This window comes from Leptonychotes weddellii, chromosome 7, assembly GCF_054177405.1.
Source record: "Leptonychotes weddellii isolate Sample4059 chromosome 7, ASM5417740v2, whole genome shotgun sequence".
Taxonomy (NCBI): domain Eukaryota; kingdom Metazoa; phylum Chordata; class Mammalia; order Carnivora; family Phocidae; genus Leptonychotes; species Leptonychotes weddellii.
The window spans coordinates 104020700-104035336 of NC_138375.1; the positions used below are offsets into that span (position 1 = coordinate 104020700).

The window sequence follows — 14637 nt, forward strand, 5'->3', positions numbered from 1 at the left end:
TAACGAGACCTCCTCCTGCGACCACCCCAGAAACGCCCGTCGGAGCGACGCCCCTTGCCTCGCACCGGAGGCGCCCCCAACGTCTGCCAGACCGCATTGCATCCCACTTCAGAGGCGGGCTCCGCAGGTCGGGCGGGGCGGGGCCGGCGGCGCTGATTGGCCAGAACTCTCGGGCTTGGGGTTCCCGGCCCCGCCCCGCCGCCCCATTACTGGCCGCCTAGGCTTCGCCGCGCTCCCTTCAGCCAGCGAGGCCGCGCGCTGGCGGGTCCCGCGTGTCCCGCGGGAGGGGCCGAGCCCATGTTCCTCCTCCCTACCGGTCCCATCCTTAAAGCACGAGTTCCGACGCCCCGCCTGTTGGGAGCGGGCGCCGGGATCGGGACAGCGAGCCGCCGGGGCAGGCCAGGGCCTACCGAGGAGGGCCCGAGACCACGGAGCCGCCGCGGCTGGCACGCGAGCGTCTCGGTGTGTGGGAGCTGCGAGGGCAGGGGTCCCGGGCGCCATTGCTGGTCGTCAGAGAGCCGCCTGGACCTCGTCTGCCCTCAGCGGCGCTTCTCCGGTCGAGAGGAGGCATAGCTTGGGGCCGTCGCCACCCCCCCCCCCCGGCCCGGTGTCGTGAATTGTGTGCCTCATCTACCGCCCGCGTCGGGCCGCCGGGGCCGAGACGATGTTTGACAAGACGCGGCTGCCGTACGTGGCCCTTGATGTGCTCTGCGTGTTGCTGGGTACGTACGTGCCGCCGGCCCGAGGGGCGTGTGCGCGCGAGCCCGGGGTGCGGTGCCCCGGTGGGTACGGGCGTGTGTCTTCTGGGAGGGGACTCGCGGAGAGCTGCGGACGGGCGTGGGGGCGGTGTGTGTGCGCCTGACGGGCGCGCCTTTGCAGGGAGAGACTCGGGGGGCGGCTTCCGCAGCCCGGGGATCCCGCTTTGCAGCCTGCACCCCCGGCCCCCGCGTGGTCCCCTCTGTCTGTCTGTCCCCGCCGGTGTGCTGAGCCCAGCTCTGCTTGGACGCTGTTCACGCCTCTGCGCTCCGTCCCTTGCTCCTGTCCTCTGTCTCCCGTTCCACTCCCAACAGAGCGGGGTGGGCTCCTCCCCTCTCTGCTGTAGGAAAACCCGGTCACTGGCTTGTCAGGTTCAGTAGCGACACGGTAGGTTTGATTCACTGGGGATTTTCAGTAACAGGCGCCAGTGCCTGATTTATCTTACTTGTGGGAAGCAGTTTAATTTTTCATCTTTAAAAGGCTAGAACGTTCCTAATTAGAAGGTGTTACCCGGCTGTAAATTGTCAGGTTGCAAGTGGGTGTGAGGATGCCAGGTTTCTGCCTATAGGTCTGAAGCAGCTTGCCTTTTCGGGTGTGTGTGTTTGGGTGTGTGTGCGCGCGCGCGCGTGCTCCAGACCTGTTTCCTTCTCTGTGCAGACCTTGCCATGGTGTAGCTTTCCATCTCCAGTGACAGCCCACAAGGAGCGCTAGACATCTTTGGCTGCAGCAGCTTTGGCGTTGTCTTCCTCATGGAAGAGTTCATTTCTGGGGCTTCTGGTTGCCAGTTGCTTCTTTCTTTTGACAAGAAAGAATTGAAGTCACCTGGATAAGGGATAGGCGTTGGAAGGAAACTTTCACCTTTTTTTTTTTTTTAAAGATTTTATTTATTTAATTGACAGAGAGAGACAGCTGAGGGGGAACACAAGTAGGGGGAGTGGGAGAGGGAGAAGCAGGCTTCTGGCCAAGCAGGGAGCCCGGTACGGGGCTCGATGCCAGGACCCCAGGATCATGACCCAAGCCGAAGGCAGTCGCTTAACCAACTGAGCCACCCAGGCGCCCCGAAACTTTCACCTTTTTTTTTTTTTTTTAAAGATTTTATTTATTTATTTGACAGAGAGATAGCGAGAGCAGGAACACAAGCAGGGGGAGTGGGAGAGCGAAAAGCAGGCTTCCCGCCGAGCAGGGAGCCCGATGTGGGACTCGATCCCAGGACCCTGGGATCATGACCTGAGCCGAAGGCAGACGCTTAACGACTGAACCACCCAGGCGCCCAACTTTCACCTTTTTAATATGTGTTTTGTAAAGCAGTATGTTGCGAACTATTTAGACGTTATATGTATGTGTGTGTATATATATATATGTATATGATCTGATTGAGGTTTGGGTAGCCCTAGTCAAGTATGGAAGTAAAGTAATGGTACTGGCAAGTTCTTTGGCTGGGGGATCTGTGACTTGAGAATCCTAGGTGCAGGTGTGCATAATGGCTTTTCACTGATAAGAAATTCCCCGGGTTTGAATCTCGTATTCCACTTTCCTGCCTCATACCGGACCACTTAGGCGCTTGCAATCTTGCTCAATTCTTTTTTTTTTAATTCATGAGAGACAGAGAGAGAGAGAGGCAGAGGAGAAGCAGGCTCCCAAGGAGCAGGGAGCCCGATGCGGGACTCGATCCCAGGACGCCGGGATCATGACCTGAGCCTAAGGCAGACGCTTAACCATCTGAGCCACTCAGGCGCCCCCCCTTTTTTTTTTTAATTCATGAGAGACAGAGAGAGGCAGAGGGAGAAGCAGGCTCTCAAGGAGCAGGGAGCCCGAATTCTTGCTCAATTCTTAAAAATTCTTTTACCTCTTCTTTGAGGTAAAATCCCTTTTTATTATTTATGAAATATCTTTATTGTTGACCAGGACACTTCCTGTAGAGCTCCACAGTGAATTCTTGGAGTTAAGTGTAGGAAAGCGAAACAACGTTTTGGAACGCTGTTGAAACGCAAGGAATTCTTTCAGATGTCAAGACATACTAATAACTACATTAACTATATGGAAATTTATTGATTTACAATGAAAGGATTATCTTTGGAAAGATGTTAAATTTTATTTTATTTTTTTTAAAGATTTTATTTATTTATTCATGAGAGACAGAGAGAGAGAAGCAGGCTCCCAAGGAGCAGGGAGCCCGATGTGGGACTCGATCCCAGGACCCTGGGATCATGACCTGAGCCGAAGGCAGACGCTTAACCATCTGAGCCACCCAGGCGCCCTGTTAAATTTTATTTTAGTTTTAGATTTGTTTTTTAATTCCAATGTAGTTAGAAAACTGTTATGTTAGTTTCAGGTGTGCAGTAGAGTGACTCAACAATTCTATATATGACTCCGTGCTCATCAAAATAAGTGTACTCTTAATCCCCTTCACGTGCTTCACCCATTTCCCCACCCACCGCCCCTCTGGTAAGATGTAAAATTTTTAAATGTACTTTAACTCCTACTCACTGTCAGTAGGGCTTTGTTAAGCTTCATTTATGTTTTAGAGAAGGGAGAGGAAAATGTTTGGTCAGAAGTAATTTTACTAATTCTAATGTATTGGATTGTACCCTGTCATTGCTGCACTCTTAGAATTATGTATTAACTTCCTGTTCTCCTACCTTGTGAGAGTTATTAATTTATAAAACAAATGTCAAGTTTTTTCTGTGGGCCAAGCACTGTACTAGGACAAATGAAACCTAATACTGTTTTAAGGTAGCTAAAGCTAATATTAATAACCACAAAGTCATAAGGTAGACCTATATTTTGTTTGTATGTTTTAAAATTTATCTATAATGGAGAAACCTGTATGCAGTACAGTTTTATAAATTGTAAGTTCTTCTTATCGGTGTTTTCAGCATGATGCAAATAGCACATAATTGTACTATAGAGGTAAGAATAATTTTATTGCTACATTGCTACATTGACCTGACAGTTGCAGGATTTATGATGGCTCTCAAAAAGATAAAATTGTGTTTTTGATTTAAATGTCTTCGATGGTTTTGGAAAAACTTGTTTGGGGACTTAGGGATTAAGTATGTTTTAGAAAAAGATACCTCATCTATTTGAAACATGTTTTATCTGTTACTGTATTACTCACAATTCTTTTAAAGTTATTCAGAAGATTTGTATGATGGGCCCAGAATTCCCTTTTCCCAAATAGAAAATGAAGTACTGACTTATTTTAATTTGGTATATAGGATGACATTAGATTTAACAATATCAAATCTCCATTACAAACAGCAATGAAAGAGAACAGTGGGGGAGGATATAAAAAAACTTTTTCATGCTGAGTTTTGGAAGGCAATACATTTTGATAGCAAATTCACCTTTTTATTGGAGTGTAAGGGTTATTTTATTTAATTTTATTTATTTTTTTAAAGATTTTATTTATTTGACAGAGCACAAGCAGAGGGAAGAGAGGGAGAAGCAGGCTCCCTGCTGAGCAAGGAGCCCGATGTGGGACTCGATCCCAGGATCCTGGGATCATGACCCTGGCCGAAGGCAGCCACTTAACCGACTGAGCCACCCAGGCGTCCCTGTAAGGGTTATTTTAAAATTTGTTTTTATTCACTTTACTGACAGCAGGAGATTGACAGCCTAAAATTAGGGGTTATCAACTTGGCATTAACTTTATTCTTTTTCTGTGGAGAATATGCAGGTAAGAGTTAACTACACCAACAAAAAGATGATTAAGCACTTCTTAAGTACAGGGTTATGTGAAAGTGATTCATAATTACAACGTGAATATGTTCCAGGTTCTGTTAATGACCACCCCAGCATCATACAGTGTATCCATTTTAATATGATGATGTTACATGATTGTGTTACATGACTACTTTAAAATTTTATGGAGTGTGATGTCTGTTGAAGTGATCATTAAACGTGTGTGTGTGTGTATATGTACATGTACCTTTGTACCCCTTGGTCGTCTTTATCACTGTAAAACATCACTTCCTCCATCTGATAATACCCAAATGATTAGTTCCTTCAGTGGATGTGGTAAGTTCTTGGAAAAAGAGTCAGAATTTTGAGAGATGGTATGTATTTGAAATGGAGCATAGTCTTGACATCTTTCTCTGGCTCTTTTGATGATGAGTTCTATCATTGTAGAAGAGGCGGGCTATAAGCATCTGAGCACACAAGAAAAGTTGCTCTATAGGGAATGATAGCAGGCTGGTGTGAAAGGAGCAATGTTTTTGCCCAGTGTGTTAAATGGTGTCCTGAATAAAACTTACTAGTGTTTAATTACTGAGAGTCATTCCAGATTTTATCCACAATGGCTTAAGGCTGCCAGTTAGTGGACACCAAGTCCACTGATGGATTCAGTGCACATTGATTGAAGGCTGATTCTGCCAGGTCCATGTTAGGTGCTAGGGATACAAAGATGAGTAAGGCAATCCTTGCCCTAAAGGAGATCAGGGTCTAATGAAGAACAAACAAACATGTTATATTACATCATGATAAGCGTAATAATGGAGGTATGGAATAAGTGCCCTTTGAGTACAGAGAAGGGAGTTGTCTTAGACCTGATCCATTATAAATAAATGGTTTGTTTGTTTATCCTTAGTGATGCAGAATTGACAGAAGTTTCCTGGAATATTTCTTAGAATCTTTTTTTTTTTCCTCCCCAACTTGATGCAAGGCAATAGGGACCCAAGTAAGTTTATGACTTTTTTGTAGACCATCCTATGGTGTCTATAAGATGTAGCTGGCAAAAACTTTTTATGTGCTTGTGTTTTGCTGTGTGGCAGTCATTTAGAATACCTTTTTGGCCTTCATATTCTCCTTTTGCCCCTCCAGCTTTGTTCTCCACCTTGCTCTGTGCTCTGGGAAGCAGGCAAATTATATGGGCTCTATCAACTGACCTCTTGCTTTATGGTTTCTGTTTGGCTTTGGCTGGTGGTACATCAGTAGGAGGCCTGGAAGAGCCAGTTCTTTCCTGCTGGATTTGTGTTGCTAGAGCTGTTCTGTGGTTTGTGAGTAGGTCACAGCTTCTTTTCAATGGCCCTCTCTGCCAGTCAGCTCCAGTTACAGATCTTTCTGGGTTCTGGTAACCCCTTAGTTGCCCCTTTAGGCCTAATGATGATAATGGCCTCCTGATGTTGGTAGCTTGGGAGTATTCCACCATCCTTTGCTACTTTCCCTAAATCTTGCCTCTACTTACAAAGATGGTTCCTTCATTAAATTCTCTTGAATACCTTTTTTGACTTTTTGTGGTTGGTTTGTTTTTGGTTGGGACCCTACTAATGACATTCATACGTGTCCAAAACAGATTTGAGGTAGCTTCCCTTTCTGCACTTAACGCCGTTCACAGCTGCTCTTTATAGCAGGTGCAAACAGAAGCTCATGGGCTCTCTTCTTAGAAGAGAGGTTGGTCATAGTTTCCTTAGCAAGCTCCAAATGTGGTATCACCATTATGCCAAATCAGAGTCAATAGATTAAGAATAAAATCTGGCAGCAAAAAACTGGCAACCAATAGTAGGTGTTTGTAGAATCCCTGTTACTTGTTCTTCCTCAGTACTTATCTCAAATACTGATACCATATGTTGTTGCCATGATACATCATTCTACCCCTTAAGTATTACCCCTGAGGAGTGGTCCCTTTCCTGTCTCTCAGTTTGGGCCTGTTTCTCAAGGAAGAAACAATCAAGTATTCGGTGAAAGATTCTCACTTGCTAAATAGTCTGCAGCATTTTGTGCCTTCCCTTTTTTCCTAACGTTTATTTGTTCATTCATTCATTATTGAACATGTATTTGTTTAGTATCTGGTAGGTGCTTGGCATTGTGTTGGATGCTGAAGATAAAAATAAGTAAATCAATACATAAATTGGACATCCTGATTGCTAGCCATTTCAACCTCCATTAACTTTTATTAAGCAGACTTCTTTTGCTTCTGATGAAAGTTTACTGTGTTTATTTCTCTTTTTTATATAACTTTTCTCTTTCCTCTAAGCCAAAGTGAGAGGGAAGGGATCTCAGAAAATGAACAAAAATGTGTTAAGCTGGCATATCCTTGGGTTAGACTGGGGTCCTGTTGCAGGCTTTTTCGAAACCTTTGGCCAGTTTTGAATAAAAGCAGAGGCCTGGAAGAAGATGCTACTGTTTGGCTCCAGTTGGCTTTATACACTTGAGTTTTGTTTTGTTTTTTTTTTTTAAAGATTTTATTTATTTATTTGAGAGAGAGAGAATGAGAGACAGAGAGCATGAGAGGGAGGAGGGTCAGAGGGAGAAGCAGACTCCCTGCCGAGCAGGGAGCCCGATGCGGGACCCGATCCTGGGACTCCAGGATCATGACCTGAGCCGAAGGCAGTCGCTTAACCAACTGAGCCACCCAGGCGCCCTATACACTTGAGTTTTAATTTAAACTTACCTTGCTTGGAATAAAGTATGGAAATGTTCAGAGAATGTTCTTCTCTATAGATTTTATGAAATGTAAATTCTTCCTTTATATTCAGTTTGAATTACATCCTCTTGGAACCTCATGGACATGCTGTGGATCTTGATTAATCTTTTTCTTGTTTAATCATTTTTGGCTGAGCTCTACCAAAGTTTCCTATCTGCTCAGCTTGGGGAGTTATTCTGATTCTTGTGGATAAGAAATTGAAGTTTAAATTGTTGTTATTGACCCTATTAAAGAAGTTGGAAGAAAGTCACTAAACTCTCAGATTTTAAGTAACCCAGTTAAAATGTAGCTTACACTTTATGGAAAGGAATTTGGAATGTTAATTGTCCACTTCCTCCTAATTTAGGTGACTTAATTCAGCATTTGGTTTAGAAGTACACAATCCATGTAATAAGCTAGTTAGGGATTATATAGACACTGTTTTGTCTCTCTTACTGTCTTTTTAGAAAGCACTCACCATTCAGATAGTATGAACAGTGGTTACAAGTAGCTTTCTTCTTCCAGCCTTCTTATTTACTTACCTTATTTTTCATTTTTACAATTTTTTTCCTTCTCTCTTCTCTTCCTCCTCTTATTCTTCCCTTCAGCCTGCTTGCTGTCTAGGTTTAAAACCCAGATGGCTTAAACAGAGTTGTTTTGTTTTGGCCTGAAACTAGCCTAATGGGAGTTTGGGAATGACTTTTTCTTTATAAACTATAAGTTTTTCTTTTTCTTTAAAATAATAGAGAGGTAACATAGTCTAGTGATGGACTCTTGATCTAAATTGCTTAGGTTCACATTTCACTTCCTCTCTTCACTAGCTGTGTGACGTTGGGCAATTTTCTTCTTTGTGCCTCTTTTTCTAATAAAAGTACCTACTTTATATGGTTGTTGTGAGGCTTAAGTGAGTCAGTATGTAAAGAGTTTAGAACAGTGCCTTGAACTTAATGTACATATGTTTGTCAAATAAAATTAATCCTCTCTAATCCTACCAACTGTAACATAATTTTAGTAGAAATGACATAAACTAGTTTTGTGTTAGGTACAAAAACACTCACAAACTTTGAAATGTTTCCCATGAATACTCATGGAATGTCTTTGAAGCTTATAGACCATCTTGAAATAGTAGTGTTGTATCAGTCATGTGTAAAAACCACGTATATGATCTCCAAGTAGTGGTAATCCCAGCAGTGGAGGAAATTGATCTGGGTAGGTCTGTGTTGGAGAGTAATTAAACAAATGGAAAAACTTTATACATTCATAAATCCTGAATTTCAGCTTAATCAAGAAAATGGAGTTAGCTGTACTCTGTGTCACCCTCACTATTTTTATTGCCCAGGCCATGGAAATGGTCACTCCTCGTATAAAAAGTGGACTTCATTTAAAAAAATTTTTTGAATGACCTTAATTGTACATCCTCATTTGTGTAAATTCTATTATTTGAATTCTCTGCAATTAAGTGGACTGCAAACAAAAAACTGTTGTGTAATACTTCTCCATATCCTCTTTTCCCTCTACTCTTGCTTTTTTCAACCAGATATTTATTTCGATATATCTTAATCTGAAATTGTTTTTTTCGGGTGTGTGTGTCCAGTGCTAGATTTTTTAAATATTTGATTTTGAATTATCTTTATTTATTGAGCACGCATTATGTGTTTAATACAATGTTAGGAGCTATAAATATCACTGTGAAAAAGATAATGTCTTTAGTCTTTAAGACAATTACAGATGTTTGTAAATGCCAAAAAAAAAAAAATAGAGCACGCATTATGTGTTTAATACAATGTTAGGAGCTATAAATATCACTGTGAAAAAGATAATGTCTTTAGTCTTTAAGACAATTACAGATGTTTGTAAATGCCAAAAAAAAAAAATAGAAGAGAGTGAGATGGGGCGCCTGGGTGGCTCAGTCGTTAAGCGTCTGCCTTCAGCTCAGGTCATGATCCCAGGGTCCTGGGATCGAGCCCCACATCGGGCTCCCTGCTCTGAGGGAAGCCTGCTTCTCCCTCTCCTACTCCCCCTGCTTGTGTTCCTGCTCTCGCTATGTCTCTCTCTGTCAAATAAATAAATAAAATCTTTAAAAAAAAAAAAGTGAGATGGTGGAGGGTGGCAATCTCAAGGAAGGATTCTCTGAGGAGGGAGTATTTGAATTGGCTGTGGAGGAACTGGAAGAAGTTGATTCTAGGTTTAGGGAAGAGCAGGTGTTAAGGGCCAAACAGCAAAGAGGATTTTGTAACAGGAATTGTAACATTTGTAACAGTGTGACTGGAATATAATATGCATCCATGGCATTTGTAATAGTGAATTTTGTAACTTACTTCTAAATGTCAAAGTCGATAATAATAACTGACAGTTGTTTAGTGCTTACTAGGCCCAGTGTGGCCTGTAAAGTATCTTTTTTTTTTTTTTTAAAGATTTTATTTATTTGTTTGACAGAGACACAGTTAGAGAGGGAACATAAGCAGGGGGAGTGGGAGAGGGAGAAGCAGACTTCCCGCTGAGCTGGGCTCAATCCCAGGACCCTGAGATCATGACTGAGCTGAAGGCAGACGCTTAACGACTGAGCCACCCAGGCGCCCCGGCCTGTAAAGTATCTTTTTTTTTTTTTTTTTTTAAGATTTTTTTAATTTATTTGACAGAGAGAGACACAGTGAGAGTGGGAACACAAGCAGGGGGAGTGGGAGAGGGAGAAGCAGGCTTCCCACTGAGCAGGGAGCCTGATGCGGGGCTCGATCCCAGGACCCTGGAACCATGACCTGAGCCGAAGGCAGACACTTAACGACTGAGCCACTCAGGTGACCCCCTGTAAAGTATCTTAACAACTTGATCAGGGAGGGTAGCTTGGTCATCTCCATTCTGTAGGTCATAGAACTGAAGGCTAGAGTAATTGGGAGACTCTCCTAATGGAACCCAGCTAAGAAGTGGTATAGTCAGGAATTGGGAAATGCATTTTTAAGGATTATAAATTTCGAGTGTGGATTCACTGGTCCAGATTTAGGAAAGGTGCCAATAAATGGAGAGGTTGAGGAAGGAGAGGTTAGGGGATTAGCTGACTCTAAAAACAATCATTATTTTTAGGTAGCCTAATTGTTTTATGACTATCTGAATTGTGTATGATGTGACTTCAGAGTCTATTTCTTTTTTTTTTTTCTTTTTAAAGATTTATTCATTTGAGAGAGCGAGAATGAGAGAGTGTACATGAGAGGGGGGAGGGTCAGAGGGAGAAGCAGGCTCCTCCCCGAGCAGGGAGCCCAACGCGGGACTCGATCCCAGGACTCCAGGATCATGACCTGAGCCGAAGGCAGTTGCTTAACCAACTGAGCCACCCAGGCGCCCCAGAGTCTATTTCTACTTATGATATTTTGAGCATGTGCCTGCTGTCCAAAGGAGGCAATTTAATTTTTCATAACTCAAACTCCTCATTACTGCTAAGAGTTTGCCAGGAGAGTATATCATACTGGAAGATGTAACTAATTTTCCCTGTTTGGTAACATACCCACAGATTTTTTTTTTCAGATAGCGTTGTCTTGGGCATTTCTATACAGGAAAGGAAGACCTTTGTCCTTCACTGCATTTCATGTGAGTCATGTGTTATAGAGTTCAGAGTCACCTTTGGTAACTCATTCCAGCAGATGTAGTTAGAATCTCATGGTTTAGTTCTCAGTTGTCATTGCTTGGAAATGTTTCCTGAGTCTTTTTTCGGGGTGGGGTGCCTAGGAAAATGACATATAGGAAATGTGTACTGGATGAGCTCTTGAGTTAATTGGCAGCTTGTTAAGCCAGGTTCTGCCTTGCCTTTTGGTACATTTACATCAGCACTGAGAGAGATGGGTTGGCTGCTTAGGTGCTCTAGGGGTAAATGAGGAAAAGCAAACCATCATTCACTGGATACCTAAGTGAGCCTTTGGTAAATGTCTTACATAAACTCATGCAATCATCACAAAACTCTGAGGTGTTAGCTTCATTTTATGTCATAGCACTGGAAAACAAAAATGGGTAGAAAAATAAAACAAAAGTCAGGTATCTCAAATAGCTCTTGCTTACTGTGGAAGACAGACTCGTAAGAAACAGTGACAATACTGTATGGTAAGTTGAGTGCTGATAGGTCCCAGCTTTGAAGTTATTTAGAGTGAGTGAGACAGGGTCTCCATCCTGGAAGAGGTACACAGAGCCTTGTAAATGGAGATCGGTAGGTATTTTAATGAAGTCTATTATATTTCAAAATGATTTCTCCTGAGATGATTGCTTTTACTTTCTAGCAGAGATAATGTATACCTTTGGGAACATTACTTTTAGTTAGTGCTAAATTCTGTAAATAATCCTGTAGACAGTTTAGGCCCCACCTGTATTACCAGGTGAAGACACAGGAGGAGGGTGCTTAGAAAGTGTGTGGCACATGGTAAGCATTCAGATATTTGCAACATGAATGTATAGGCAGTGTATTTAAGTCAGCCGCTCCTCCAGGGTTTGAGTTTTAGCTCCATCTATTACTAACTCTATGATGTTGGGCAGGTTGCTTCAACTCTGTGAGTTTCGTCATCTAATGAGGAAAAAGATGTTAATAGTGCATTCTTCATATTGCTGTGAAATTAGATGAGATAATGTATGAGACAATGTATATGAAGTGTTTAGCATAGTGAAGTGTTTAGTATAGTCCTGGCCCGTGCTGTTGTTATCATTATTAAATTAATAAACCAATTTGATACCACTGACACAGTCTGTTATTCAAATTTGATGTCACATGGTAGTGACTTTTCTTTTGGAACATTATTTAGTGTAGTTCTAGTTTCAGCTTAAAGAGCATTGAGATAGGAATCTGGTTCGTATTTCATTTTTTAGTGCCCAGATCATTTTGGGAAATGTTTTTTTTTTTTTTTTGAAAGATTTTATTTTATCTATTTGACAGAGAGAGACACAGCGAGAGAGTGGGGGAGTGGGAGAGGGAGAAGCAGGGGGAGTGGGAGAGGGAGAAGCAGGCTTCCCGCTGAGCAGGGAGCCTGATTGCGGGGCTCGATCCCAGGACCCCGGGATCATGACCCGAGCCGAAGATAGCCGCTTAACGCCTGAGCCACCCAGGCGCCCCTTGGGAAATGTTTCAGTTACTTCTGACTTATTTCTTTCTGGGATCAGATACCTCAGTAAGATCTTCTGATTTTACTTCTAGGTGAACAGTATTCCCACAGCTCATAAGCAAGGTACCCAAATGAGTATTTGTGGATGGAGAGAAAATCGTAAAATAGAAATAGGTGTGTGCGCTAGTAATGGCATGGTTTGGATAGTGGTAACTTCTCTTAGTTCTCAGTTCCTAAAACATGAAGGTTTTAGGTCTTAAATATAAACTGGTCAAGAGCTAACTTGTAGTTCAGGTTGAAGGAGCTAAACATAACCTGTTCTCATCATAACTTCTTTTGATCAGTAAGAAGTTATCCTTTCTTCTTTCCACAGAGTTTAAGAAGCAGATGTATATAGTGGTCACACCCATCTGCAGTGTTCTGGGATGGCCCCATTTTAGCTAATAGCCTTCTGCATAAAGGCAGTTTGTTAAATGTGTGACTAAATGTAATTAAAAGTCATACTTTTATGGTATTAACTTTAAAACTATTATTAAAAAAACAATTTTTCAAGCGACATCCCAATTTAATTTGGAAAATATACTTAACATAGTTGTGCAGTGTAACAGAAGCAAGTGACATTTATATTACTTTCTTTTTCAAATGGCATAGATATGAGAAAGGAATTTCCAAATATGTATTGTTTCTGACCCAGCGGTCAAGTTGGCAAAAAGGTTTTAAATTGTGATGTTATCAAAACTTGTTAGGCAGGTTATGGGTAATATTCAACTTTATAGCTAGTGTTGGATATCTACATTAATACTAACTATGTACCACAATATGAATGAGATTCTAAGTGCTGCCATTGGAGATAGCCTAATTATGAACCAAATATAATAACAGGTAAATTACCTTTATGGAGATGTTTTTGCATTGACTTTCCCCCTTGCTTAGGATTTGATGTCATGGAGATTTTCCAGTGAGTGCAATTTCTTTATGTAACTAAACAGTTCAAAGTATGGTCTAGTAGTGAAAGCAGTTGGCTTGGAAGTCAAATTCTGGTCTTGCTTCTGCTACTCTCAATGATCACGTGGGCAGGATCTCATGGGCTGCTTCATTTATTCATGTGTAATTTATAAAGAGAATAATACCTGCCTGCATATATCTCAGGACTGTAGTGGTAAGCAAACTTTGCTTATCAAGAAGAGTCACTTGTGGGGCGCCTGGGTGGCTTAGTCGTTGAGTGTCTGCCTTCGGCTCAGGTCACAGTCCCAGGGTCCTGGGATCGAGCCCCGCACCGGGCTCCCCGCTCGGCGGGAAGCCTGCTTCTCCCTCTCCCACTCCCCCTGCTTGTGTGCCCTCTCTCGCTGTGCCTCTCTCTCTGTCAAATAAACGAAATCTTAAAAAAAAAAAAAAAAAAGAGTCCGTTGCTGCAGAATATATTACAGCAGTTGACACCAGTGGACTCACAAGGAAGTCCAAGAAGGAAGAGAGAGCACATAGTATACAAAGGGGTGTTTTGAGCAACTGGAACAGACCTGTAGGCGATCAATTATAAGTCTAGTCTGGCCACGAATGGTGTGAATGTTGTCAGCAGAAAGTAGGAAAAAGCTGAAAAGTGTTTAGGTAGTAGTGGTGGGTCCTGATACAAAGTAACAGGCCCCCTGCTTGAGTTTTCTCTTTTGCCATACTTAGGTACAGTTTTATCAGTGACAAAGGGGCTCAGGAAATCTTGAACTAGTTTGTTATTCCAGTATCAGTCATACTGTGAGAAATGGGGGTATGTGCTATCTTGAAAAGCCAATGCAAAGTATAATTTGGTCAGACTGAAATTTCAGTGAAGGGAGATGTTCATTTTTTTAAAAAAAGATTAATGTTCACCTACCATTTAATTAAAAAGGGAAAGAAACCACAGTTTTAACTTAGTCTGCTTAATATCAGGAGATTATTGTATCAATAGCAGTTTGTCTTCAGTAAAGTCTGTCAAATTCTTTTGGCAAAGATCTGACACACCAAGGGAATCTCTTCTAACCTTGTCATTTGCTTGTGCTATGTTCTGTTCCATTGACCTGCTGAGTAATAAACAGGTGAGAAATATTCTTTGAAATAGAGTAATTACATTATCTGAGATTGTGTTTCTGTTTTCCTCAGTACAGACTAGTTCATTAGCCAATTAATGATTGGAATGGTGAGACCTCAATGTTCCTGTGTAGCTGTAGCTGTCTGACTGATTTATTACTATGTGGGCCATTGGGATATAGATACCATTGAACAGTTAAGGATTTCATCTACTTTATAGCCATGGAAACGCAACACCAATTAAAAATATAGCAGAATTAAAATTCCATGGCCAAAGTTGTAAGAAAATCTTGACAAAATTGAGTCCTATTTAAGAGCATATTTTTTGTTTGCTAGTAACTTAAAACA

At 42.0% G+C, this 14637-nt stretch overlaps 1 protein-coding gene across 6 annotated transcripts in view; it reads left to right on the forward strand.

Moving 5' to 3' along the window:
* The first annotated feature begins 236 nt into the window (after positions 1-236).
* PLPP1 (phospholipid phosphatase 1) overlaps positions 237-14637 on the forward strand; it is an 87629-nt gene continuing 73228 nt past the window's right edge. The window contains exon 1 of one of the 6 annotated variants that reach the window (XM_081826871.1): positions 237-782. In XM_081826871.1, coding sequence (XP_081682997.1) covers positions 665-782 — 118 coding nt within the window. In that variant the 5' untranslated portion in view covers positions 237-664. The remainder of the gene's footprint in view (positions 783-14637) is intronic. The other 5 variants (XM_081826872.1, XM_031027379.2, XM_006732627.3 and 2 more) reach the window with 5 other exon arrangements.